The 24784-nt window shown below is 45.5% G+C and overlaps 1 protein-coding gene across 2 annotated transcripts in view; it reads right to left on the bottom strand.

Moving 5' to 3' along the window:
- Positions 1-4922: 4922 nt before the first annotated feature.
- LOC134948779 (Krueppel-like factor 12) overlaps positions 4923-24784 on the bottom strand; it is a 348760-nt gene continuing 328898 nt past the window's right edge. For both annotated transcript variants that reach the window (XM_063936999.1, XM_063937000.1), the window contains exon 6: positions 4923-6438. In XM_063936999.1, the coding sequence (XP_063793069.1) occupies positions 6257-6438 (182 nt within the window). In that variant the 3' untranslated portion in view covers positions 4923-6256. The remainder of the gene's footprint in view (positions 6439-24784) is intronic.

Below are 24784 nucleotides of genomic sequence, written 5' to 3'. Positions count from 1 at the left end.
ACGACAAGCACTGAACTGATCGCAGATGCCGAGTAAGTCTGGAGCTACTCAGAAACTGCTAAGAGAGGTGTATTCGCAATATTGCGAATACGTCGTTCGCAATTTTAAGATGCCAAGATTCACTCCCAGTAGGCGGCGGCTTAGCGTGAGTAAATCTGCTAAAAACAGCTTGCGAGCGAACAACTCGGAATGAGGGCCAATATTTGTAGATGTCATGCAGCCTGTTCATGAGGTTTACGTATAATGTTATTCATATGGGTTCATAGTGTTCAATATAGTGATAAATATGTGTAACGGGCATGTGATCAGACACAGGATCTAGGAGCTACTATTTAGCATGCAAGCACATCCTTATATTACCACTATGGTGACGAGCCTGCAGACTGTAATGTGTTAATTTGTTCTGCATGTGCATTTATTCAATATAGTTACAGTGGTATTATTTATTACAAGTTATTTATATAGCACACACATATCTGTATACAATCTATATTCCCTACCACATGTACACGCACACACATTCACACTAGGGTTAATTTTGTTTGGAGCCAATTAACCTACCAGTATATTTTTGGATTGCAGGAAGAAACCGGAGTACCTGGATGAAAACGAGATTTATGGTAAGAACTTACCTTTGTTAAATCTCTTTCTGCAAGGTACACTGGGCTCCACAAGGATAGACATTGGGGTGTAGAGGAGAATCTTGATCCGAGGCACCAACAGGCTCAAAGCTTTGACTGTTCCCAGAATGCACAGCACCGCCTCCTCTATAACCCCGCTTCCCTGCACAGGAGCTCAGTTTTTAGTTAACCAGCCCAATGCAGTAGCAGGAAAAGAGACGACAACGGTTAGTAGCCACATACACCACACTCTCACGACAGGAGAAGTGTCAGCGGCTAATGCCAAACCAATTCAAAGAAGCTAAGTGCGTCAGGGTGGGCGCCTTGTGGAGCCCAGTGTACCTCGCAGAAAGAGATTTAACAAAGGTAAGTTCTTACCATAAATCTCGTTTTCTGCTGTGGGGTACACTGGGCTCCACAAGGATTGGACAATGGGGGTGTCCTAAAGCAGTTCCTTATGGGAGGGGACGCACTGTAACGGGCACAAGATCCCGGCGTCCAAAGGAAGCATCCTGGGAAGCGGTAGTATCGAAGGCATAGAACCTTATGAACGTGTTCACTGAAGACCACGTAACCGCCTTGCACAATTGTTCAAGGGTCGCACCACGGCGGGCTGCCCAAGAAGGTCCAACAGACCGAGTAGAATGGGCCGTAATGTGAGCAGGAGCCGACAGACCAGCCCTCACATAAGCATGTGCAATCACCATTCTAATCCATCTGGCCAAAGTCTGCTTGTGAGCAGGCCAGCCCCGTTTGTGAAATTCAAACAGTACAAAGAGAGAATCAGATTTCCTAATGGAAGCAGTTCTCTTCACATCGATACGGAGAGCCCGTACCACATCCAAAGACTTCTCTTTGGGTGACAGATCAGGAGAAACAAGTGCAGGAACCACAATCTCCTGGTTAAGGTGGAACGAGGAAACCACCTTAGGTAAATATCCGGGACGAGTCCTAAGAACCGCCCGGTCACGGTGAAATATCAGATATGGGGGGAACTACAGGACAAGGCACCCAAATCCGACACTCTTCTAGCTGAAGCAATAGCTAGCAGAAACACCACCTTAAGGGAAAGCCACTTAAGATCAGCTGAACCAAGAGGTTCAAACGGAGACTCTTGTAACGCCTCCAAAACCACCGACAAGTCCCAAGGAGCCACAGGCGGGACATAGGGAGGTTGGATATGCAACACACCCTGAGTAAAGGTATGCACATCAGGTAAGGCTGCAATTTTGCTCTGAAACCACACCAACAAGGCAGAAATATGAACCTTGAGGGAGGCCAGATGTAGGCCTAAGTCCAGGCCCTGCTGAAGAAAAGCCAACAACTTGGCTATACTAAACTTGGAAGCGTCATAATCGTTAGATGCGCACCAAACAAAGTAAGAATGCCAGACCCTATAGTAAATCCGAGCCGAAGCCGGTTTCCGGGCCCGCAACATAGTTTGAATGACCGCCTCAGAAAACCCTTTAGCCCTTAAGACGGAAGCTTCAAGAGCCACGCCGTCAAAGACAACCGGGCTAGGTCCTGGTAGACACAGGGGCCCTGACGAGGAGGTCTGGGCGTTGTGGAAGTAGAATTGGACGCTCTGATGATAGGCCCTGCAGGTCTGAGAACCAGTGCCGTCTGGGCCACGCTGGAGCTATGAGAAGCAGAATTCCTTTTTTTTTGCTTGAACTTCCGAATTATCCTGGGCAGGAATGACACCGGAGGGAACACGTACGGCAGCCGAAACCTCCACGGCACCGCCAGTGCATCCACGAATGCTGCTTGAAGATCCCTTGTCCTTGCTCCGAAGACCGAAACCTTGTGATTGTGTCGAGACGCCATCAGATCTATGTCTCGGAGACCCCACTTTTCCACTAGGAGTTGACACACTTCTGGATGGAGGCCCCACTCGCCGGCATGCACGTCCTGACGACTGAGAAAGTCTGCTTCCCAATTCAGGACTCCCGGAATGAAGATTGCCGATATGGCCGGTAGATGGCGTTCTGCCCACTGTAGAATCCGTGAGACTTCATTTATTGCCAAATGGCTTCGAGTGCCGCCTTGATGATATATGTAAGCTGTGGTGACGTTGTCCGACTGTACTTGAACAGGACAGTTGTGAATTAAATGCTGGGCTAGGTTCAACGCATTGAAGACCGCCCGCAATTCCAGAATGTTAATCGAGAGGAGGGACTCCTCCTTGGTCCACCGACCCTGAAGGGAGTATTGCTCCAGCACCGTGCCCCAACCTCTTAGACTGTTATGTGCCTGCTTACTGCAGGCGGGGTTATAGAGGAGGCGGCGCTGTGCATTCTGGGAACAGTCAAAGCTTTGAACCTGTTGGTGCCTCGGATCAAGATCCTACTCTACACCCCAATGTCTATCCTTGTGGAGCCCAGTGTACCCCACAGCAGAAACCCACGCAAGCACGGGGAGAATATACAAACTCCCCACAGTTGGGGCTACAGTAGGAATTGAACCCATGACCTCAGTGCTGTGAGGCAGTAATGCTAACCACAACAGGGTCCATGCTGTGATACAGATGTATAACTGAATATTTGGGGTAAGTGCAACAGCATGCAACTTGCAGGCTTCGGTAAGTTTTCGATGAGTCCGCCGAACACTCTAGAGGGGCAATCATTTAAAAGGGTAAATCAGGTTGGTCTTGCCTTTTAAATGATTGCACCTTTAAAACATTGTGCAGACTCGTGGATGCCTGCAAGTTGGAAGCTATTACATTTGCCCATTTATTATCTCTGTTGCTGAAGTCACCCATGCATTGTCATTTACATTGTGGGGATCTCACCAAAGAGATCATTGAGTGCAAGAGTGCCCTGTTAGAACAGTAAGAGTTCACTTGGGTTGCAAATGACTATAAGATGAGCCTTATTCGCTGAATGTTGTTTTTAATCCCCTTCTCCCCTTACGAAAGTTTCGTAAATAACTGAAATGTCATACATATCTATGTTACAGTATCTTTTCTTCTTTTCAAGTCCTTGAGGGACACCTGTTCAATCTTAGGAGGTTTGGAAGACACCTGGGCCCATTCAATATACAGAAGCAGAAGTGCAAAACACACACACGTAACAAATATACTGTATATATTTTGACTGTACTCCCTTTCCCTTAAAATATTATTTTGCTGGGGCCGTTCCCCTCCGGTCTTTACTATTTCTTGTATGGAGCACAGTCCTCTTTCTTACATATACAATAGTTGGGACAAGTGCTCCTAACCTAGGTTCTGCTTGGGTCTCTCTATAGGAAGCAGTAATGAAAACTGAAGCTGTAATGAAAACTAGGTGCAAAATGGACTTGCTGTAACCAGCTTTAACTTATAGCTGCTGCGTATGAGCTTATGACCTACTGTAAATGAAATAGGCTCAAATTTGCTGGTCCTGGCAATCTTCTGGTGATATAGCCACTACATTTAAAGTGGCAATTAATTTTAAGACAAACCAGGTTGATTGTGCCAAAAGGGGCATACACACTGTGCGATTCTGCTTTTGTGGCAGATTTGCACTATGCAATTTCCCTTGATCACCCCAGAGCCAAGATCAACCGATATTAACTATACACATGATGCAATTTTAGCTATAGTCAGTTGTGACTATACAATGTACTAGATTGGACACTTTATAATCAACATTGACCTGCCTGCACAGTCTATTTTTACTTGCGATGCCGACCCCACGGGAGCGTGCAACGGCATCACAAGCTGTATACACACGATGCAATATGCACTAAGTTTACTACCGATTTAGACTATATAGTCATTATCGGTAGTTAAAATTGCACTGTGTGTATGCCCCTTTAAAACTAATTGTTGCTTTAGATCTAGTTACTATTTCCAGAATCATCTGGGAACAGCTAATCGAAGGTCATTCCATTGGGGCCTATACTGCTACGGAGAGAGCAACATAACACTGAAAATGGACAGCGGTGTTCTCAATCTGTATGAAAGCTTTTCATTTTTTCATGATCCAACAATACATTTTTTGCAATAAACAAAACCATTATCATGAAAAATATGCGTACACCTAAGCACAAAGCAAACACTGGCAGATTATATTGATTTGCAATAAAAGTGAAGTTAACACATGATCCATATCAATAATTTCAACTTCTTTTAGGACATTTCTTTTTGTGATAAACTCCAATAAATGAAATGTAAAAAATGCCAATGTTATGTAGCGACCATTCACTCGGAAGCACACTCATGATATCCACACAAACAAAAAACACACTCCTCCCCCCCCCCCCCCCCCTCCAAGACTCAACCTAAAAGAAAAGCTTCAAACAATGACAAAGACTGTCACATTCTCCTCAATATTATTTATTTATACCAATTCCCTCCCTTCCAATGCTGGCAGAGCTAAGTCACAGTAAAGTGTTCCACAAAATTGTCCCTTTCTTCTGTTGGTTGCGTTTCTCACGCTTTTCCCAGGTCAGAGCTTCTTGAGAAAAGACAGAGAGGAAAGAAGAGCAGCTGTAAGATAGTTTAGAACAGGAATTATAAATGAAGAAAGACTTAAAATGCTCCCCCATTTCCCACAAACTAAAATGCAAATGCTACCACACACCTTAACTCCTTCAGAAAAAAGTTGATAACTTACAAGGCATGAGAACCATTAGATTGAGTTTAAGACTATTACTTTAGAGTCAAAATGATTGGCATAATTTATGTGTGTATGCGCCAGTAATGTAGCATATATAAATAATTACATATATACTGTACATGTAGATGCACCTGTGGGTGGACACAGAGGAGTTCATGCTCCTAAATTTTACCTTTGTGTAACATCAGTCCACCTCAGTACAGGATGGATGTGTGTGTTTGTGTGTGCACACACACCTCCTGCAGTCTGGAAGCTATATGCACACATTTTGTAAAATAAAAACTAATATAAAAAGAAGGGTAAAGACAGTTAAAAAGTAAATACAAATTCATTTTTAGCGCCTAACTATTAATATGTTAAATAAGGGACAAATCCCATTACTTTTAAAGTGACCCTAAAACAGTGGCATGTCTGATGTAGCATTTGCATTACCTATATATACTACAGATTGTTTGCCATTTGTGTACAAGAGTCCAAAATTATGTGTTATGAAAACTTTCAGGTGCTGAACTCTGGTATTGCTGTTTTTAAAATGTAAAATCAATCATCCAGCTTCATGTGAGTGAGGATAAGCACTCACTGCTGCAATTCCTCCTGCATCTCAGAGGCTTAAAGAGTATTCTTTAAGCTTTATAATGTCCAAGCCTGAGGGAGGTAGGGAAGTATATGTCTGTCACACTCCCGTAGGAGTAAAGGGAAGCAAAGATGCTGGTGGAGTAGGAAAAAGGGTTCTTCAATACTGTGCTTTTGTGCTAGTGCGGGGTGACAGGAACAGACAGGACAAGGAAAAAATAAATAAGAAATAAAAAGATGAGGTAACTAGAGTACAATATGGTAAAATGAAAGGAAACTTGATAGAGAGGTGCTGGAAAGAAACAATAGGCAGCAATAGTTGAATATAAAATAACAAAGGTGAAATTTTAACCACATATTGCAGAGAGGAGACATTGTATCCATCAGTGAAGTCAGAAGAAGTAGATGAAAAATCAAAGTATCCTTCAGTCCTGCCATGCCACAACATGTCCGTGAGCCCTGTCACATCATAATGTGCCTCCTACGGTGCAGGGACAGATGGTCTGAGCGGGAAAAGGTTCGATCACAGTACGAACACGTGAAAGGCTTAATGCCTGTGTGTTTACGAAAATGCCGAGTCAATTCATCTGATCTGGCAAATTTCCATGTGCATCCCTCCCATGTACATTTGTACGGCTTTTCTCCTGAAATAAAAAATAAAAGTAAATAATGTGTCATGTCCCCCACTGGCGTACTTATCTGTTTGGTCAGTGATGCAAAGGAGAGGGCTGGGGATAGCTACAATCAGAGGTATTCAATTCTCACAGTGGTAGAATATGGTCTGAAAAAAGAAGGAAATTGATAGGAGCGCGAGGGACTCTAAACAGAGGACTATAGCACAACTCCCTGGTGCGCTGCCGGAAAGGTCTGCGTGAGACCTTTAAAAATTCAATAGGAAAAAAAAAAGGGTGGAAAGCAGCGCTCACAGAGGTGGGGATACAGTCTTAATTCATGGCCATGTATCCAGAGAGCTGGGATTAATCAATACAATTTATTAATACATATATACAAATTATACCTATAAATATAAAAAAGGAACAAATACCATAACACAGGTTATTCAATTAGATCAGAGAAAGGATGGTGTGATAGTCCGCTATTAATAAAAAGGTAATTAGTAGTGTATAATATAAATGAATATCCTTGGTATAGGGCTGAATGCCCATTTGTCACGCTATGTTAAGGGCCCTAGACACTTATTCACTGAAAGATATGAACAATCTCATTCATTAATGAACAAGATACCGTTCATAACTTTCATCGTTCATCGTTGCTGCCGGCTCGTTTATACCTGCAGACCAATATGGACAATCTTGTCCATATTAGCATGCAGGGCTATGGAGCTGGGTGACAGGGGGAGTGAAAAAACTTCACTCCCCCCGTCACCACCCCCCGCCGCTGGGTCGTGCGATAGCCGTATCCGCCGTCGGGCAGCTCAGTGGCCAGTCGCCGTGTGTGTAGGGTCCATTAGAAGTTGATACAATGTAGTTAAATGTCACAGTTGCTTGTTTAATAATAAATTGTAGCTGACCGACCACACCAATTGTAACTGCTTGTAACTTTTGTTGCAGTAGTAAATATACGTTATTCGAAGCAACTGTGACATTTAACTACATTGTATCAACTTCTCCTTCTAACATATATATTTAAAATATACGCTACCAATTACCTTTTTATTAATAGCGGACTATCACACCAGCCTTTCACTGATCTAACTGGAATAATAGGATTTTAATCCTCTTCTCTTAGTCCGTAGAGGTTGCTGGGATCCATATTAGTACCATGGGGTATAGACGGGTCCATGAGAAGCAATTGGCACTTTAAGAGTTTAATAGTGTGGGCTGGCTACTCCCTCTATGCCCCTCCTACCAGACTTAGTCTAGAAACTGTGCCCGAGGAGACGACATACTTCGAGAGAAGGAATTACACAGATAGTGGCGAGATGCATACCAGCTCACACAAAAGGCAAATCCGGCTAACATGCCGGAAAACACTCAGCAACAGCTGAATCAGTAAAAAATGCAGAACTTACCTAGGAACCAGGCAGTACTGAACTATAAAACCAATGCAGGAAAACAAAGTGCTGGGCGGGCGCCCAGCATCCTCTACGGACGACGAGAAAAGGATTTACTGGTAGGTAATGAAACTCCTATTTTCTCTATCGTCCTAGAGGATGCTGGGGTCCACATTAGTATCATGGGGATGTGCCAAAGCTCCCAGTATGGGAGGGAGAGCGCGGAGATACTGCTTGACCAAACTTGAGGTTATCAGAGGCCAAAGTATCGATCCTGTATAACTTGGCAAACGTGTTAGACCCCGACCCAGTAGCTGCTCGGCAAAGTTGTACAGCCGAGACACCCCGGGCAGCCGCCCTAGGAAGAGCCTACTTTACGAGTAGAGTGGGCCTTTACAGATCTTGCACACGGCAATCCTGCTGTGGAATAAGCATGCTGGATAGTGAACCTGATCCAGCGTGAGATCGACTGCTTAGAAGCAGGACACACAATTTTCTTGGGATCATAGAGGAACAGTGAGTCACTTTTCCTATGATGAGCCGTCCTCTTCACATAAATCTTCAAAGCCTTAACAACATCCAAGGCCTTTGAAGCAATTGAGGAGTCAGTAGCCACTGGCACCACAATAGGTTGGTTGATATGGAAAGCCGATACAACCTTAGCAGGAACTGTGGACGAGTCCTAAGTTCTGCCTTGTCTTCATGGAAGATCAGATAGGGACCTTTACAAGATAAAGCTCCAAATTCAGACACACGTCATGCAGAAGCCAAGGCTAACAAAGTGACCGCCTTCCACGTGAGAAACTTGATATCAGCCTCCTGTAGAGGCTCAAACCAAGCTGATTGCAGGAACTGTAACATCACATCAAGATCCCAGGGAGCCGGCGGCGGGAGGCTGGATGTGCAGAACCCTCTTTCAAAAAGGTCTGAACCTCAGGGAGGACAGCCAATTGTTTTTGGAAGAAGATGGACAAAGCAGAGATCTGGACCTTGATGGAGCCCAATGTCAGTCCCATATCCACACCTGCTTGCAGGAAAAGGAGAAAATGTCCAAGATGAAACTCCACCGCAGGAAATTTCTTGGACTCACACCAAGAAACATATTTTCTCCAAATGTGATGGTAATGTTTAGACATTACCCCCTTCCTAGCCTGTGTATCAGGGTAGGAATGAACTCACTCAGGATACCCTTCCGAGCTAAGATCTGGCGTTCAACCGCCATGCCGTCAAACGTAGCCGTGGTAAGTCTTGATAACCGAACGGCCCCTGCAGTAGCAGATCCTACCGAAGAGGTAAGGGCCTTGGATCCTCCAGCAGAAGCCCTCCGTTGCCAGTCTGGAGCAATGAGGATTGCCAGAACTTTTGTTCTTCTTACCAGTTGAAGAACTTTTGGTATCAGAGGAAGTGGAGGTAACACATACACTGACGTGAACACCCACGGTGTTACCAGTGCGTCCACCGCCACTGCCTGTGGGTCTCTCGACCTGGAACAAAACCTCTGCAGCTTCTTGTTGAGGCGGGAGGCCATCACGTCTATGTGAGGATACCCCACCAACCGGTTACCTCCTCAAACATCCTCCAGATGGAGGCCACACTCTCCTGGATGGAGATCGTGTCTGCTGAGGAAGTCTGCTTCCCAGTTGTCTACATCCGGTATGAAGATTGCCACCGCGTGCCTTTCTGCCCAGAGAAGGATTCTTAACAGCTCTGACATGGCAGCCCTGCACTTCGTTCCGCCTTGTTGGTTTATGTAGGCCACTGAGGTCACATTGTCCGACTGCACCTGAACAGCCCGATCCTGTAGAAGGTGTGCTGCTTGCAGTTGTACACGGCTCTTAGTTCCAGAATGTTTATCGGGAGAAGGGATTCCAGATCCGACCACCTTCCTTGAAAGGTTTCCCCCTGAGCGACTGCTCACCAACCTCTTACACTTGCATCTGTGGTTAGAAGGATCCAGTCCTGAACTCCGAACCTTCGGCCTTCCAGAAAGTGTGGCAGTTGTAGCCACCAGAGGAGTGGAATCCTGGCTTTCGGTGACAGACGTATCCTCTGGTGCATGTGTAGGTGAGATCCCGACCACTGGTCCAAGAGATCCAGCTGAAAGGATCGAGCATGAACCTTCCGTACTGTAGAGCCTCATAGGAGGCAACCATCTTCCCCAGAAGGCGGATGCACTGATGAAGCAATACCCGGGTAGGCTTTAAGACATCCCGGACCATTGACTGAATCACCAATGCTTTCTCCACCGGTAGAAACACCCTCTGCACTTCTGTGTCTAGGAGCATCCCCAGGAAAGACAGCCTCCTTGTCGGCTCCAGACTTTGGAAGGTTCAGAATCCAACTGTGCTTTTTGAGCAGATGTGTCGTGAGAGCAATGGATCGCAACAACTTCTCCCTGGATGACGCCTTGATCAGGAGATAGTCCAGATACAGAATTATGTTCACCCCCTGCTTGCAGAGAAGAATCATCATCTCCGCCATCCCCGTGGTGAAGACCCTTGGTGCTGTGGAGAGGCCAAACGGCAGCGCCTGCAACTGATAGTGATCGTCCAACAGTGCAAACCTCAGATATGCCTGATGCGGTGACCAGATGGAAATGTGAAGGTACGCATCCTTGATGTCAAGGGACACCAGGAACTCCCCCTCCGTCAGACCTGAGATGACAGCTCTCAGAGACTCCATCTTGAATTTGAACTCCCTGAGGTAGGGGTTCAGAGATTTTAAGTTCAGAATTGGCCGTACCGAACCATCCGGCTTCGGTACAACGAAAAAGGTTCGAATAGTAACCTTTGTTCCACTGATGAGGTGGAACTGCAACAATGATCCTGGACACCAATTTTTGGATAGCTTCCAGAAGAATTGTTCTGTCTGCCGGCAGAGCTGGCAAGCCTGACTTGAAGAATAGTGAGGCGGGAGATCTTGAAACTCCAACCTGTACCATCTGGACACTATATCCAGTACCCAGGGGTCCAGGCCAGACGACACCTAGACGTGGCTGAAATGCCAGAGTTTTGCACCCACCTTACCTTCCTCCAGGACTAGCTGTCCACCGTCATGCGGTGGACTTTGGGGTATCAGAAGCAGGCTTCTGGTTCTGAGAGCCAGCGGAAGCAGGCTTCTTTCCTTTAGCACGACCACCTCTGAAGAAGGTGTTCGAAGGCTTGTTCTTTCTAGGCCTTGCGGTCCGAAAGGGCTGTGACGTGGCTGGTGTAAAAGGCTTCTTCGTAGCCGGTGCAGCTGAGGGGAGAAAAGGAGACTTACCCGCGGTAGCCATGGCAATCCACGCATCCAGCACCTCCCCAAAGAGAGCCTGGCCTGTATATGGTAGGCCCTCCACACTCTTCCTGGATTCCGCGTCCGCAGACCATTGGCGCAGCCAGACACCCCTGAGAGCCGAGACGGACATGGAGGAGATCCCCGCAGCCATGGAACCCAGGTCCTTCATGGAATCTACCAAGAACCCTGCAGAATCCTGAATATTGCTTAAAAATAAATCAACGTCACCTTTATCCATCGTATTCAATTCCTCATGCAGAGTGATTGACCACCTGGCAATAGCCTTAGAAATCCATAAATAGGCTATAGTTGGCCGCAGTATAGACCCTGAAGCCGTGTAAATGGATTTTAGCGTAGCATCCACCTTGAGATCTGCCGGGTCCTTCAACGCGGTAGATCCTAGGACTGGTAATACCACCTGTTTGGACAGCCTGGAGACAGAGGCGTCGACTATCGGTGGAGACTCCCACTTTTTTCTATCTTCTTCTGGGAAGGGCAAAGCCACCAAGACCCTCTTAGGGATCTGGAATTTTTTCTCTGGATTTTCCCAGGCTTTTTCAAAGGTAGCATTTAATTCCTTAGATGCTGGGAAGGTGAGAGGGGCCTTTTTACGGCCTGGGAAAAAGGACTCCTTAACCTGCTCAGGAGTTGTGTCAGTAATGTGTAACACATCCCTCACGGTTTCAATTATCAACTGCACTCCCTTAGCAAGGGATGCCGTCCCCCTCGACACATCCCCATCACCGTCTGCAGTGTCAGAATCGGTGTCCGTGTCATCCTGCATAATCTTGGCAAGTATGCAGGAAAAAATTACCAAGGTAATAGGCCCGGCGCTTCAAAATGTGGTGTTTTTCCAAAGCAGCTGTTTAAGGGATAGTTAATCCCGAAAGAATAATTGTAGGAAAGGATATACAGCGCAATAAACTGGATGTAGACAATATAACTTTTTATTTGTTAAAAATTAACATATAGTTGCAACAAAGAAATATATGTATATATATGATTAAAAAAATAATAATAAAAATAGGGCAAATATGGCACAGCAATTTGTTGAGTATATTACCACATTTAGAAGCCAAACACAGTCTCCTTTATAGAATCCTTGGAAAAAGATGCCACAGTCCAGGGGGTGTATATAGCACTTGTAGAGATATTTTGTCCGTATGGAGTAGGATGGAGGACCTTCAAAGCTTGATTTTGGACAGGTATAGTCCTATTGAAAGCATGGTCTTGTACTCTTCTCTCGGACATCAAACAAGTTCCCCGTTTAAAGCATGGAAGGACTTCTAGGCGTATTCCAGGATATAGATGGAGGTTGTAGTGGAGGCCTCTGCAAACCAACGCGTTTCGCTGTATCAACAGCTTTGTCAAGGTGTATGTGTCCATTGTGAAAATGCCCTTTATAAAGGCTGTGCTGATTGCCCATTCTTTACAGCTGTACTTACTTTGTAATTTACAAATATCAAGAGAAATAAAACTATATCCAGTTTAAATTATTATTCATTTAAGGAGACAAGTGTATATGTACCTTAAAAACACTTTTGTTCATTAATTCTTTTGCTCGATATATGGATTATAAAAAACACTTCCTGGTTAGAGTTTCGCGATCATGTGACCGCATGTGTATGTTTCCTGTATCTGGAACGCATACCAGACTCTGATAGGTTGTTATTATCAAGAACGCCGGTCACGTGACTAGGCTTTGCGTCCACGTGACCGGCTCCAATGCTCGCGAGAGCCGCAAATGCCACATCAAGGTCGCGGTCATGTCACCGGACCCATTGCGTGACGCGACTCCCGGAAGTGCGTAACGTCCTGGCAATCCCAGACACGCTAGCCCACATATGTAATGGGCTCAAATGCCCTTAGTTCAGTACAGTTGGTATCTATATAAATAATTCGAGAGAGAGCCCTATGTGTTTTCAATGTGAACTCATTTAGTTGGTATAATCAAAAAACTCTTGTTTAGACAAATAAGACTTAAAATCGGAGCAGGATCCTTTCAGCCACAGATTTTAGTATGAATGTACATACGTGACCTACATAACACTCCTATATGTACACAGAATGTATTAACAGTATCTTATCTACAAGAACCTGCACAAAACATAATTTGACATGGATATATATAGACCCAATTATATATATATATATCCATGTTATAAAACCACCAGTGTTCTTGCATCGTAGCTATATAGTGACATCTTGTGGAATTACTTAGTAGTTACATTCAATAATTTTCTTGATGAACACACATCCAATGGCCATTCTAAGACCAATATAAAACATGATTAACCACCCCTATGTTGCAACCAATGGCTTAATATTAATATATTAGTTTTATAATTAATTAATTAATTGGACCCAGAATTCAGAGTACTGCATTTAGTTCCAATGCTTCATTCAGGCCACAGGGGCATAGAGAATTCAACTGAAATGTCCAGAAAATCTCTTGACGACAGAGTCGAGTATATCTATCCCCCCCTCGACATGTGGGTGGAATGTGCTCCAGTCCAATAACTTTCAAAGAACTGGGATCTTTATTATGATGATACACAAAATGTCTCGATAGGCTATGTTTCATTAGCCCGTTTGTGACATTTCTGCGATGTTCCATGAATCTTCATTTCAATGCTCGAGTCGTTCTGCTGACATATTTTAGATTACATCCACATTTCAGTAGGTATATGACCCATGATGTATTGCAATTGATGAAAGTAGAAATATTAATAGATTTCTCCCCTAGAGCTATATCTACCTTTTTGGTTTTATTGCATACATGTGAACATGTTGTACATTTATTAGCTCCACATTTATAGAAACCCTTGGGTTTGGTTGTTAACCACCCCCCTTCAGAGTTTGTTCTTATGCCCGATAGTTGATTTCCTATGGGGTTCTTTAATTGACTGGGTGCCAATATGTTCTTTAGGGATCTGTTTTTCTTGAAAATAAATTCTGGCTTGGCTGGAAGGATACCATTCAAAATTGGATCGCTTAAAAGCATATGGTAATTTAGTTTGATGGTATTTTTAATCTGATTAGATTGGTTATTAAATCTCGATATAAAGGCCAGTTCTTTCTTATTGTCAGAAGAAGCTTTAGTTTTCGGATGGAGGAGTGTGTGTCTATCTACTTGATTTACTTCTAAAAGTGCTTTCTCTAATAAATATTGCGGATAGTCCCTGTCATTAAAAGATTCCATTAATCTTTTGGCCTGAAATTCAAAACCTTGGGTAGTTGAACAATTTCTTTTAGTACGTAGCAATTGACCTTTAGGGATATTGTTCTTCCATGACTGGTGGTGTGCACTTTTATAGTTTAAATAGGAATTATGATCAACGTCCTTGGTATAATTAGACGTGTGGATACAGTTATCAACTATTTCTAGAGAGATATCTAAAAAATTAATTTTGGAAGAACTGAAGGTGGAAGTGAAGGTTAAAATAAGAATTTACTTACCGATAATTCTATTTCTCATAGTCCGTAGTGGATGCTGGGGACTCCGAAAGGACCATGGGGAATAGCGGCTCCGCAGGAGACTGGGCACAAAGTAAAAGCTTTAGGACTAGCTGGTGTGCACTGGCTCCTCCCCCTATGACCCTCCTCCAAGCCTCAGTTAGGATACTGTGCCCGGACGAGCGTACACAATAAGGAAGGATTTTGAATCCCGGGTAAGACTCATTACCAGCCACACCAATCACACCGTACAACTTGTGATCTGAACCCAGTTAACAGCATGATAACAGAAGGAGCCTCTGAAAAGATGGCTCACAACAACAATAACCCGATTTTTGTAACAATAACTATGTACAAGTAATGCAGACAATCCGCACTTGGGATGGGCGCCCAGCATCCACTACGGACTATGAGAAATAGAATTATCGGTAAGTAAATTCTTATTTTCTCTAACGTCCTAGTGGATGCTGGGGACTCCGAAAGGACCATGGGGATTATACCAAAGCTCCCAAACGGGCGGGAGAGTGCGGATGACTCTGCAGCACCGAATGAGAGAACTCCAGGTCCTCCTCAGCCAGGGTATCAAATTTGTAGAATTTAGCAAACGTGTTTGCCCCTGACCAAGTAGCTGCTCGGCAAAGTTGTAAAGCCGAGACCCCTCGGGCAGCCGCCCAAGATGAGCCCACTTTCCGTGTGGAATGGGCTTTTACAGATTTTGGCTGTGGCAGGCCTGCCACAGAATGTGCAAGCTGAATTGTACTGCAAATCCAACGAGCAATCGTCTGCTTAGAAGCAGGAGCACCCAGCTTGTTGGGTGCATACAGGATAAACAGCGAGTCAGATTTTCTGACTCCAGCCGTCCTGGAAACATATATTTTCAGGGCCCTGACTACGTCCAGCAACTTGGAATCCTCCAAGTCCCTAGTAGCCGCAGGCACCACAATAGGTTGGTTTAAGTGAAATGCTGAAAACACCTTAGGGAGAAATTGAGGACGAGTCCTCAATTCCGCCCTGTCCGAATGGAAAATCAGATAAGGGCTTTTACAGGATAAAGCCGCCAATTCTGACACGCGCCTGGCCCAGGCCAGGGCCAACAGCATGACCACTTTCCATGTGAGATATTTTAACTCCACAGATTTAAGTGGTTCAAACCAATGTGACTTTTGGAATCCAAAAAAAAAACTACATTGAGATCCCAAGTGCCACTGGAGGCACAAAAGGAGGCTGTATATGCAGTACCCCTTTTACAAACGTCTGAACTTCAGGGACTGAAGCTAGTTCTTTTTGGAAGAAAATTGACAGGGCCGAAATTTGAACCTTAATGGACCCCAATTTCAGGCCCATAGACACTCCTGTTTGCAGGAAATGTAGGAATCGACCCAGTCGAATTTCCACCGTCGGGCCTTACTGGCCTCGCACCACGCAACATATTTTCGCCAATTGCGGTGATAATGTTTTTGCGGTTACATCCTTCCTGGCTTTGATCAGGATAGGGATGACTTCATCCGGAATGCCCTTTTTCCTTCAGGATCCGGCGTTCAACCGCCATGCCGTCAAACGCAGCCGCGGTAAGTCTTGGAACAGACAGGGTCCTTGCTGGAGCAGGTCCCTTCTTAGAGGTAGAGGCCACGGATCCTCCGTGAGCATCTCTTGAAGTTCCGGTTACCAAGTCCTTCTTGGCCAATCCGGAGCCACGAATATAGTGCTTACTCCTCACCATCTTATCAATCTCAGTACCTTGGGTATGAGAGGCAGAGGAGGAAACACATACCCTGACTGGTACACCCACGGTGTTACCAGAGCGTCTACAGCTATTGCCTGAGGGTCCCTGGACCTGGCGCAATACCTGTCGAGTTTTTCCCAACGGTTTATAATCCTGTGGAAGACTTCTGGGTGAAGTCCCCACTCTCCCCGGGTGGAGGTCGTGCTGAGGAAGTCTGCTTCCCAGTAGTCCACTCCCGGAATGAATACTGCTGACAGTGCTATCCCATGATTTTCCGCCCAGCGAAGAATCCTTGCAGCTTCTGTCATTGCCCTTCTGCTTCTTGTGCCACCCTGTCTGTTTACGTGGGTGACTGCCGTGATGTTGTCCGACTGGATCAACACCGGCTGTCCTTGAAGCAAAGGTCTTGCTAAGCTTAGAGCATTGTAAATGTCCCTTAGCTTCAGGATATTTATGTGAAGTGATGTCTCCAGGCTTGACCATAAGTCCTGGATATTCCTTCCCTGTGTGACTGCTCCCCAGCCTCGCAGGCTGGCATCCGTGGTTACCAGGACCCAGTCCTGAATGCCGAATCTGCGGCCCTCTAGAAGATGAGCACTCTGCAACCACCACAGGAGGGACACCCTTGTCCTTGGTGACAGGGTTATCCGCTGATGCATCTGAAGATGCGACCCGGACCATTTGTCCAGCAGGTCCCACTGGAAAGTTCTTGCGTGGAATCTGCCAAATGGGATTGCTTCGTAGGAAACCCCCATTTTACCCAGAACCCTTGTGCATTGATGCACTGAGACTTGGCTCGGTTTGAGGAGGTTCCTGACTAGCTCGGATAACTCCCTGGCTTTCTCCTCCGGGAGAAACACCTTTTTCTGGACTGTGTCCAGGATCATCCCTAGGAACAGAAGACACGTCGACGGAACCAGCTGCGATTTTGGAATATTGAGAATCCAATCGTGCTGCCGCAACACTATCTGAGATAGTGCTACACCGACCTCCAACTGTTCCCTGGATCTTACCCTTATCAGGGAATCGTCCAAGTAAGGGATAACTAAAATTCCCTTCCTTCGAAGGAACATCATCATTTCGGCCATTACCTTGGTAAAGACCCGGGGTGCCGTGGACCATCCCTACGGCAGCGTCTGAACTGATAGTGACAGTTCTGTACCATAAACCTGAGGTACCCTTGGTGAGAAGGGTAAATTTTGACATGAAGGTAAGCATCCTTGATGTCCCGAGACATCATGTAGTCCCCTTCTTCCAGGTTCGCAATCACTGCTCTGAGTGACTCAATCTTGAATTTGAACCTCTGTATGTAAGTGTTCAAAGATTTTAGAATCGGTCTCACCGAGCCGTCTGGCTTCGGTACCACAATAGTGTGGAATAATACCCCGTTCCCTGTTGCAGGAGGGGTACCTTGATTATCACCTGCTGGGAATACAGCTTGTGAATGGCTTCCAAAACTGCCTCCCTGTCCGAGGGAGACGTCGGTAAAGTCGACTTTTGGAAACGGCGAGGGGGAGACGTCTCGAATTCCAATATGTACCCCTGAGATATTACCTGAGTCTACTTGCGAGTGAGCCCACTGCGCACTGAAATTCATTGAGAACGGGCCCCCACCGTGCCTGAGCTTGTAAAGCCCTAGCGTCATACTGAGGGCTTGGCAGAGGCTGGAAAGAGTTTCTGTTCCTGGGAACTGGCTGATCTCTGCAGCCTTTTTCCTCTCCCTCTGTCACGAGCAGAAAAGAGGAACCTTTTGTCCGCTTGCCAACAAAGGACTGCGCCTGATAATACGGCGTCTTATTTTGAGAGGCGACCTGGGGTACAAACGTGGATTTCCCAGCTGTTGCCGTGGCCACCAGGTCTAAAAGACCGACCCCAAATGTCCCCTTTCAAAGGCAATACTTCCAAATGACGTTTGGAATCCGCATCACCTGACCATTTTACTGGTAGAATTGGACAACGCACTTATACTTGATGCCAGTCGGCAATTATTCCGCTGTGCATCATGCATATATAGAAATGCATCTTTTAAATGCTCTATAGGCAATAATATACTATCCTTATCTAGGATATCAATATTTCCAGTCAGGGAATCCGACCATGCCAACCCAGCACTGCACCTCCAGGCTGAGGCGATAGCTGGTCGCAGTATAACACCAGTGTGTGTGTAAATACCTTTTTTTGGATACCCTCCTGCTTTCTATCAGCAGGATCCTTAAGGGCGGCCATCTCATGAGAGGGTAGAGCCCTTGTTCTTACAAGCGTGTGAGCGCCTTATCCCCCCTAGGGGGTGTTTCCCAATGCATCCTAACCTCTGGCGGGAAAGGGTATGCAGCCAATACTTTTTAAGAAATTATTAATTGTTATCGGGGGGAAACCCACGCATCATCACACATTTTATTTCTCAGATTCAGGAAAACTACAGGTAGTTTTTCCCTCACCGAACATAATACCCCTTTTTTTGTGGTACTCGTATTATCAGAAATGTATAAAACATTTTCCATTGTCTCAATCATGTAACGTGTGGCCCTACTGGAAATCACGGTTGTCTCTTCACCGTCGACACAGGAGTCAGTATCCGTGTCGGCGTCTGTATCTGCCATCTGCCTGACGGCCTATGAGACGTCTGGACAGGCACAAGCTGAGTAGCCGGCTGTCTCATGTCAACCACTGTTTTTTTATATAGAGCTGACACTGTCACGTAATTTTCAACAGTACATCCACTCAGGTGTCGACCCCCTAGGGGGTGACATCACTGTTACAGACACTCTGCTCCGCCTCCACATCATTTTCCTCCTCATACATGTCGACACACGTACCGACACCCAGCACACACACAGGGAATGCTCTGATAGAGGACAGGACCCACTTAGCCCTTTGGGGAGACAGAGGGAGAGTTTGCCAGCACACACCAGAGCGCTATATATGTATAGGGACAACCTTACAATAAGTGTCTATCCCTTATAGCTGCTTATATCTGTTATTTTGCCAAATAAGTGCCCCCCTCTCTTTTTTACCCTGTTTCTGTAGTTGCAGGATGCAGGGGAGATTCTGGGAGCCTTCCTACCAGCGGAGCTGTGTGGGAAAAATGGCGTTGTGTGCTGAGGAGATAGGCCCCGCCCCCTTCACGGCGGGCTCTTCTCCCGCTTTTTACTGGAAAACTGGCAGGGGTTAAATACATCCATATAGCCCAGGAGCTATATGTGATGTATTTTTCGCCAACTAAGGTAAATTCATTGCTTCCCAGGACGCCCCCCCCCAGCGTCCTGCACCCTCAGTGACCGGAGTGTGAAGTGTGCTGAGAGCAATGGCGCACAGCTGCAGTGCTGTGCGCTACCTTATGAAGACAGGAAAGTCTTCTGCCGCCGATTTATGGACCTCTTCTTGCTTCAGCATCTGTAAGGGGGCCGGCGGCGCGGCTCCGGGACCCATCCATGGCTGGGCCTGTGATCGTCCCTCTGGAGCTAATGTCCAGTAGCCTAAGAAACCCAATCCACTCTGCACGCAGGTGAGTTCGTTTCTCTCCCCTAAGTCCCTCGATGCAGTGAGCCTGTTGCCAGCAGGTCTCACTGAAAATAAAAAACCTATTTAAAACTTTTACTCTAAGCAGCTCAGGAGAGCCACCTAGATTGCACCCTTCTCGTTCGGGCACAAAATCTAACTGAGGCTTGGAGGAGGGTCATAGGGGGAGGAGCCAGTGCACACCAGCTAGTCCTAAAGCTTTTACTTTGTGCCCAGTCTCCTGCGGAGCCGCTATTCCCCATGGTCCTTTCGGAGTCCCCAGCATCCACTAGGACGTTAGAGAAATTATAAGTGTTAGTGTTGAGAGAATTAACTAAGTCAGAAAAAGTGTTGTGATCCCCATCCCAAACAAAGAAAAGGTCATCAATGTACCGCCCATAGAGGACGAGATGTCCGCCGAGTCCGCCCCCCCCCCAGATAAGGCTCTCTTCCAAGTGCCCTACATAGAGGATGGCGTAACTCGGGGCAAATCTCGTCCCCATGGCGGTTCCCATCGTCTGATGGTAAAACGTGTCTGAAAAAAGAAAATGATTGTGAGAAAGAATAAAGGAAATAGAGTCGACAAACTCCCGGTGTCTCTCTGAAAGGTCTCCATCTAATGTCAGTATTTGATTAATAACCTGTACACCTAACTGATGGGGTATATTAGTATAAAGACTGGATACATCCAGAGTAGCAAAGGCATAGGAAGGTTTCCAGGTAACTCCCTGGATTAATTCCCAAAAATGCGTAGTATCTTTAATATGGGACCTTAGTCGAGAGACAGGCGGTTGGAGAAAACAGTCGACATTTGCGGATAGAAAGGAAGTGAGGGAATTAACACCCAAAATAATGGGACGTCCCGGGGTTGAAGTGAGGGACTTGTGAATTTTAGGGAGGTGATAGTAGACGGGAATGGAGGGATGCAGAGGAAAAAGAAACTTCAGTTCTTCCTTAGATATCACTCCATCTTGAAGAGCTCCTTGTAAATGAGCATATAATTCTTTTTGATATAGGGGGGTGGGATCCCGTGCAAGGACTTCATAGAAGTTCACATCACCTAATTGTCGATGGGCTTCCTGGATGTAATCTTCTCTGTCCTGTATAACGAGCCCACCCCCCTTGTCAGCTTTTAAGCGATCCAATTTTGAATGGTATCCTTCCAGCCAAGCCAGAATTTATTTTCAAGAAAAACAGATCCCTAAAGAACATATTGGCACCCAGTCAATTAAAGAACCCCATAGGAAATCAACTATCGGGCATAAGAACAAACTCTGAAGGGGGGTGGTTAACAACCAAACCCAAGGGTTTCTATAAATGTGGAGCCAATAAATGTACAACATGTTCACATGTATGCAATAAAACCAAAAAGGTAGATATAGCTCTAGGGGAGAAATCTATTAATATTTCTACTTTCATCAATTGCAATACATCATGGGTCATATACCTACTGAAATGTGGATGTAATCTAAAATATGTCAGCAGAACGACTCGAGCATTGAAATGAAGATTCATGGAACATCGCAGAAATGTCACAAACGGGCTAATGAAACATAGCCTATCGAGACATTTCGTGTATCATCATAATAAAGATCCCAGTTCTTTGAAAGTTATTGGACTGGAGCACATTCCACCCACATGTCGAGGGGGGGGATAGATATACTCGACTCTGTCGTCAAGAGATTTTCTGGACATTTCAGTTGAATTCTCTATACCCCTGTGGCCTGAATGAAGCATTGGAACTAAATGCAGTACTCTGAATTCTGGGTCCAATTAATTAATTCATTATAAAACTAAGATATTAATATTTTAGCCATTGGTTGCAACATAGGGGTGGTTAATCATGTTTTATATTGGTCTTAGAATGGCCATTGGATGTGTGTTCATCAAGAAAATTATTGAATGTAACTACTAAGTAATTCCACAAGATGTCACTATATAGCTACGATGCAAGAACACTGGTGGTTTTATAACATGGATATATATATATATATATATATATAATCGGGTCTATATATATCCATGTCAAATTATGTTTTGTGCAGGTTCTTGTAGATAAGATACTGTTAATACATTCTGTGTACATATAGGATTGTTATGTAGGTCACGTATGTACATTCATACTAAAATCTGTGGCTGAAAGGATCCTGCTCCGATTTTAAGTCTTATTTGTCTAAACAAGAGTTTTTTGATTATACCAACTAAATGAGTTCACATTGAAAACACATAGGGCTCTCTCTCGAATTATTTATATAGATACCAACTGTACTGAACTAAGGGCATTTGAGCCCATTACATATGTGGGCTAGCGTGTCCGGGATTGCCAGGACGTTACGCACTTCCGGGAGTCGCGTCACGCAATGGGTCCGGTCACATGACCGCGACCTTGATGTGGCATTTGCGGCTCTCGCGAGCATTGGAGCCGGTCACGTGGACGCAAAGCCTAGTCACATGACCGGCGTTCTTGATAATAACAACCTATCAGAGTCTGGTATGCGTTCCAGATACAGGAAACATACACATGCGGTCACATGATCGCGAAACTCTAACCAGGAAGTGTTTTTTATAATCCATGTATCGAGCAAAAGAATTCATGAACAAAAGTGTTTTTAAGGTACATATACACTTGTCTCCTTAAATTAATAATAATTTAAACTGGATATAGTTTTATTTCTCTTGATATTTGCAAATTACAAAGTAAGTACAGCTGTAAAGAATGGGAAATTCAGCACAGCCTTTATAAAGGGCATTTTCACAATGGACACATACACCTTGACAAAGCTGTTGATACAGCAAAACGCGTTGGTTTGCAGAGGCCTCCACTACAACCTCCATCTATATCCTGGAATACGCCTAGAAGTCCTTCCATGCTTTAAACGGGGAACTTATTTGATGTCCGAGAGAAGAGTACAAGACCATGCTTTCAATAGGACTATACCTGTCCAAAATCAAGCGTTGAAGGTCCTCCCATCCTACTCCATACGGACAAAATATCTCTACAAGTGCTATATACACCCCCTGGACTGTGGCATCTTTTTCCAAGGATTCTATACAGGAGACTGTGTTTGGCCTCTAAATGTGGTAATATACTCAACAAATTGCTGTGCCATATTTGCCCTATTTTTATTATTATTTTTTTAATCATATATATACATTTATTTCTTTGTTGCAACTATATGTTAATTTTTAACAAATAAAAAGTTATATTGTCTACATCCAGTTTATAGCACTGTATATCCTTTCCTACAAATAATCTTGGCAAGTGCACGTTTGTGAGAATGTACTGCAGGGGACACCGAGGAGGCAGTATCAGACCATGCAAACATAGAGGATTGCAGTACCTGAGTTGCATGCTCAGTTCTAGCAACCCTATCTGCAATCTGAGAAGTAGTCCCCCTAAGAGAGGCTAACCATTCCGGCTCTCTAGCTGGGATCTGCGCTACAACAGTGCAATCCTGATTACATGGGATGGGGTCTTCCTGGGAAGATAAATCCTCTGCAGCCTCCCCTCCCTTCTACAACCCCCTGGTACCGTACAGATAGCTGGAGGTGCTCTGGAAGGACTGTTCTTCCACTGGCAGTGTTTCTGCAGGCAGGAAAATGGCGCTGAACGCTGCTGGGTCCGCTCAGAGAAGCTCCGCCCCCTTAATGGCGCTGTCTTCCAGCTCTTCCGAGATTATACTGGCCTGAGGATTTTGTGCTGGCTGAGATCCGCAGACCCCGACAGGCTTGATTTGGTCAGTGTAGGGTCAGGTGCTGGCTCAGGGCGCCCCTCACAGCACCGCATCGAAGTACCGCTGAGCCGTCCGGGAGCGTAGTTAATACTGCGCTCCTACCCTTAAGCCGCCACCTTCACACTGACCCCCGCTTGTGAGGGGGGACAGTGACTCACTCGCCACACTTCAGCTCTGCAAGGGGGTGGCAGCTGGCTGCTGGGGTGAGCGTTCCCCTGTGGCGTGGCGCTATCTGTCCCCTCTGGAGCTCAATGTCCAGTCAGCGGAGACAGTGGCTCAGACCCCGCAGGGCGGACACTGCTCCCCACCTCAGTCCCTCGTTGCAGGCAGGCTGTTGCCAACAGCCTCCTGTAAAAGAATAAACTCTAAAATAAACTTTTTCTAAGAAAGCTCTGTAGAGCTCCCCTACCTGTGACCGGCTCCTCCGGGCACATTTTCTAAATGGAGCATAGAGGGAGGAGCCAGCCCACACTATTAAACTCTTAAAGTGCCAATGGCTCCTGGTGGACCCGTCTATACCTCATGGTACCAATATGGACCCCAGCATCCACTAAGACGCAAGAGAAAATAGGATTTTGGTACCTACTGGTAAATCCTTTTCTCTTAGTCCGTAGAGGATGCTGGGGACTCCAAAAGGACCATGGGGGTATAGACGGATCCGCAGGAGCTTGGGCACACTATAAAGACTTAAACTGGGTGTGAACTGGCTCCTCCCTCTATGCCCCTCCCCGAAACCTCAGTTAGAAAACTGTGCCCAGGAGAGATGGACAATTTCGAGGAAAGAATTTAATGTTATAAACACGGTGAGTGTCATACCAGCTCACACCTCAAACACACCGTAGAACGTGGCATTCAGTAGAATACCAGCCACCGGCATGAACAAAACACAGCCACATGCTGAGAGAATATGTAACACAACTCGTGTGTGCACAGAACAAAAATACGACCCCGCATGTTATGTCATGAACACGGTAGCAACCGCCAGAAAGAGAAAACACACCACCAGGTCGTAACCAACAGCAATAACTGCAGACACCGTACGCACTGGGACGGGCGCCCAGCACCCTCTACGGACTGAGAGAAAAGGATTTACCGGTAGGTACCAAAATCCTATTTTCTCATACGTCCTAGAGGATGCTGGGGACTCCAAAAGGACCATAGGGTGTATACCAAAGCTCCAGAGTGGGCGGGAGAGTGCGGACGACTCTGCAGCACCGAATGAGCAAACATAAGGTCCCCAACAATCAGGGTATCAAACTTGTAAAGCATCGCCAAAGTGTTTGATCCCC

Source organism: Pseudophryne corroboree, chromosome 8 (genome assembly GCF_028390025.1).
Source record: "Pseudophryne corroboree isolate aPseCor3 chromosome 8, aPseCor3.hap2, whole genome shotgun sequence".
Taxonomy (NCBI): Eukaryota; Metazoa; Chordata; class Amphibia; order Anura; family Myobatrachidae; genus Pseudophryne; species Pseudophryne corroboree.
This window is presented reverse-complemented; position numbering and strand designations above follow the sequence as displayed.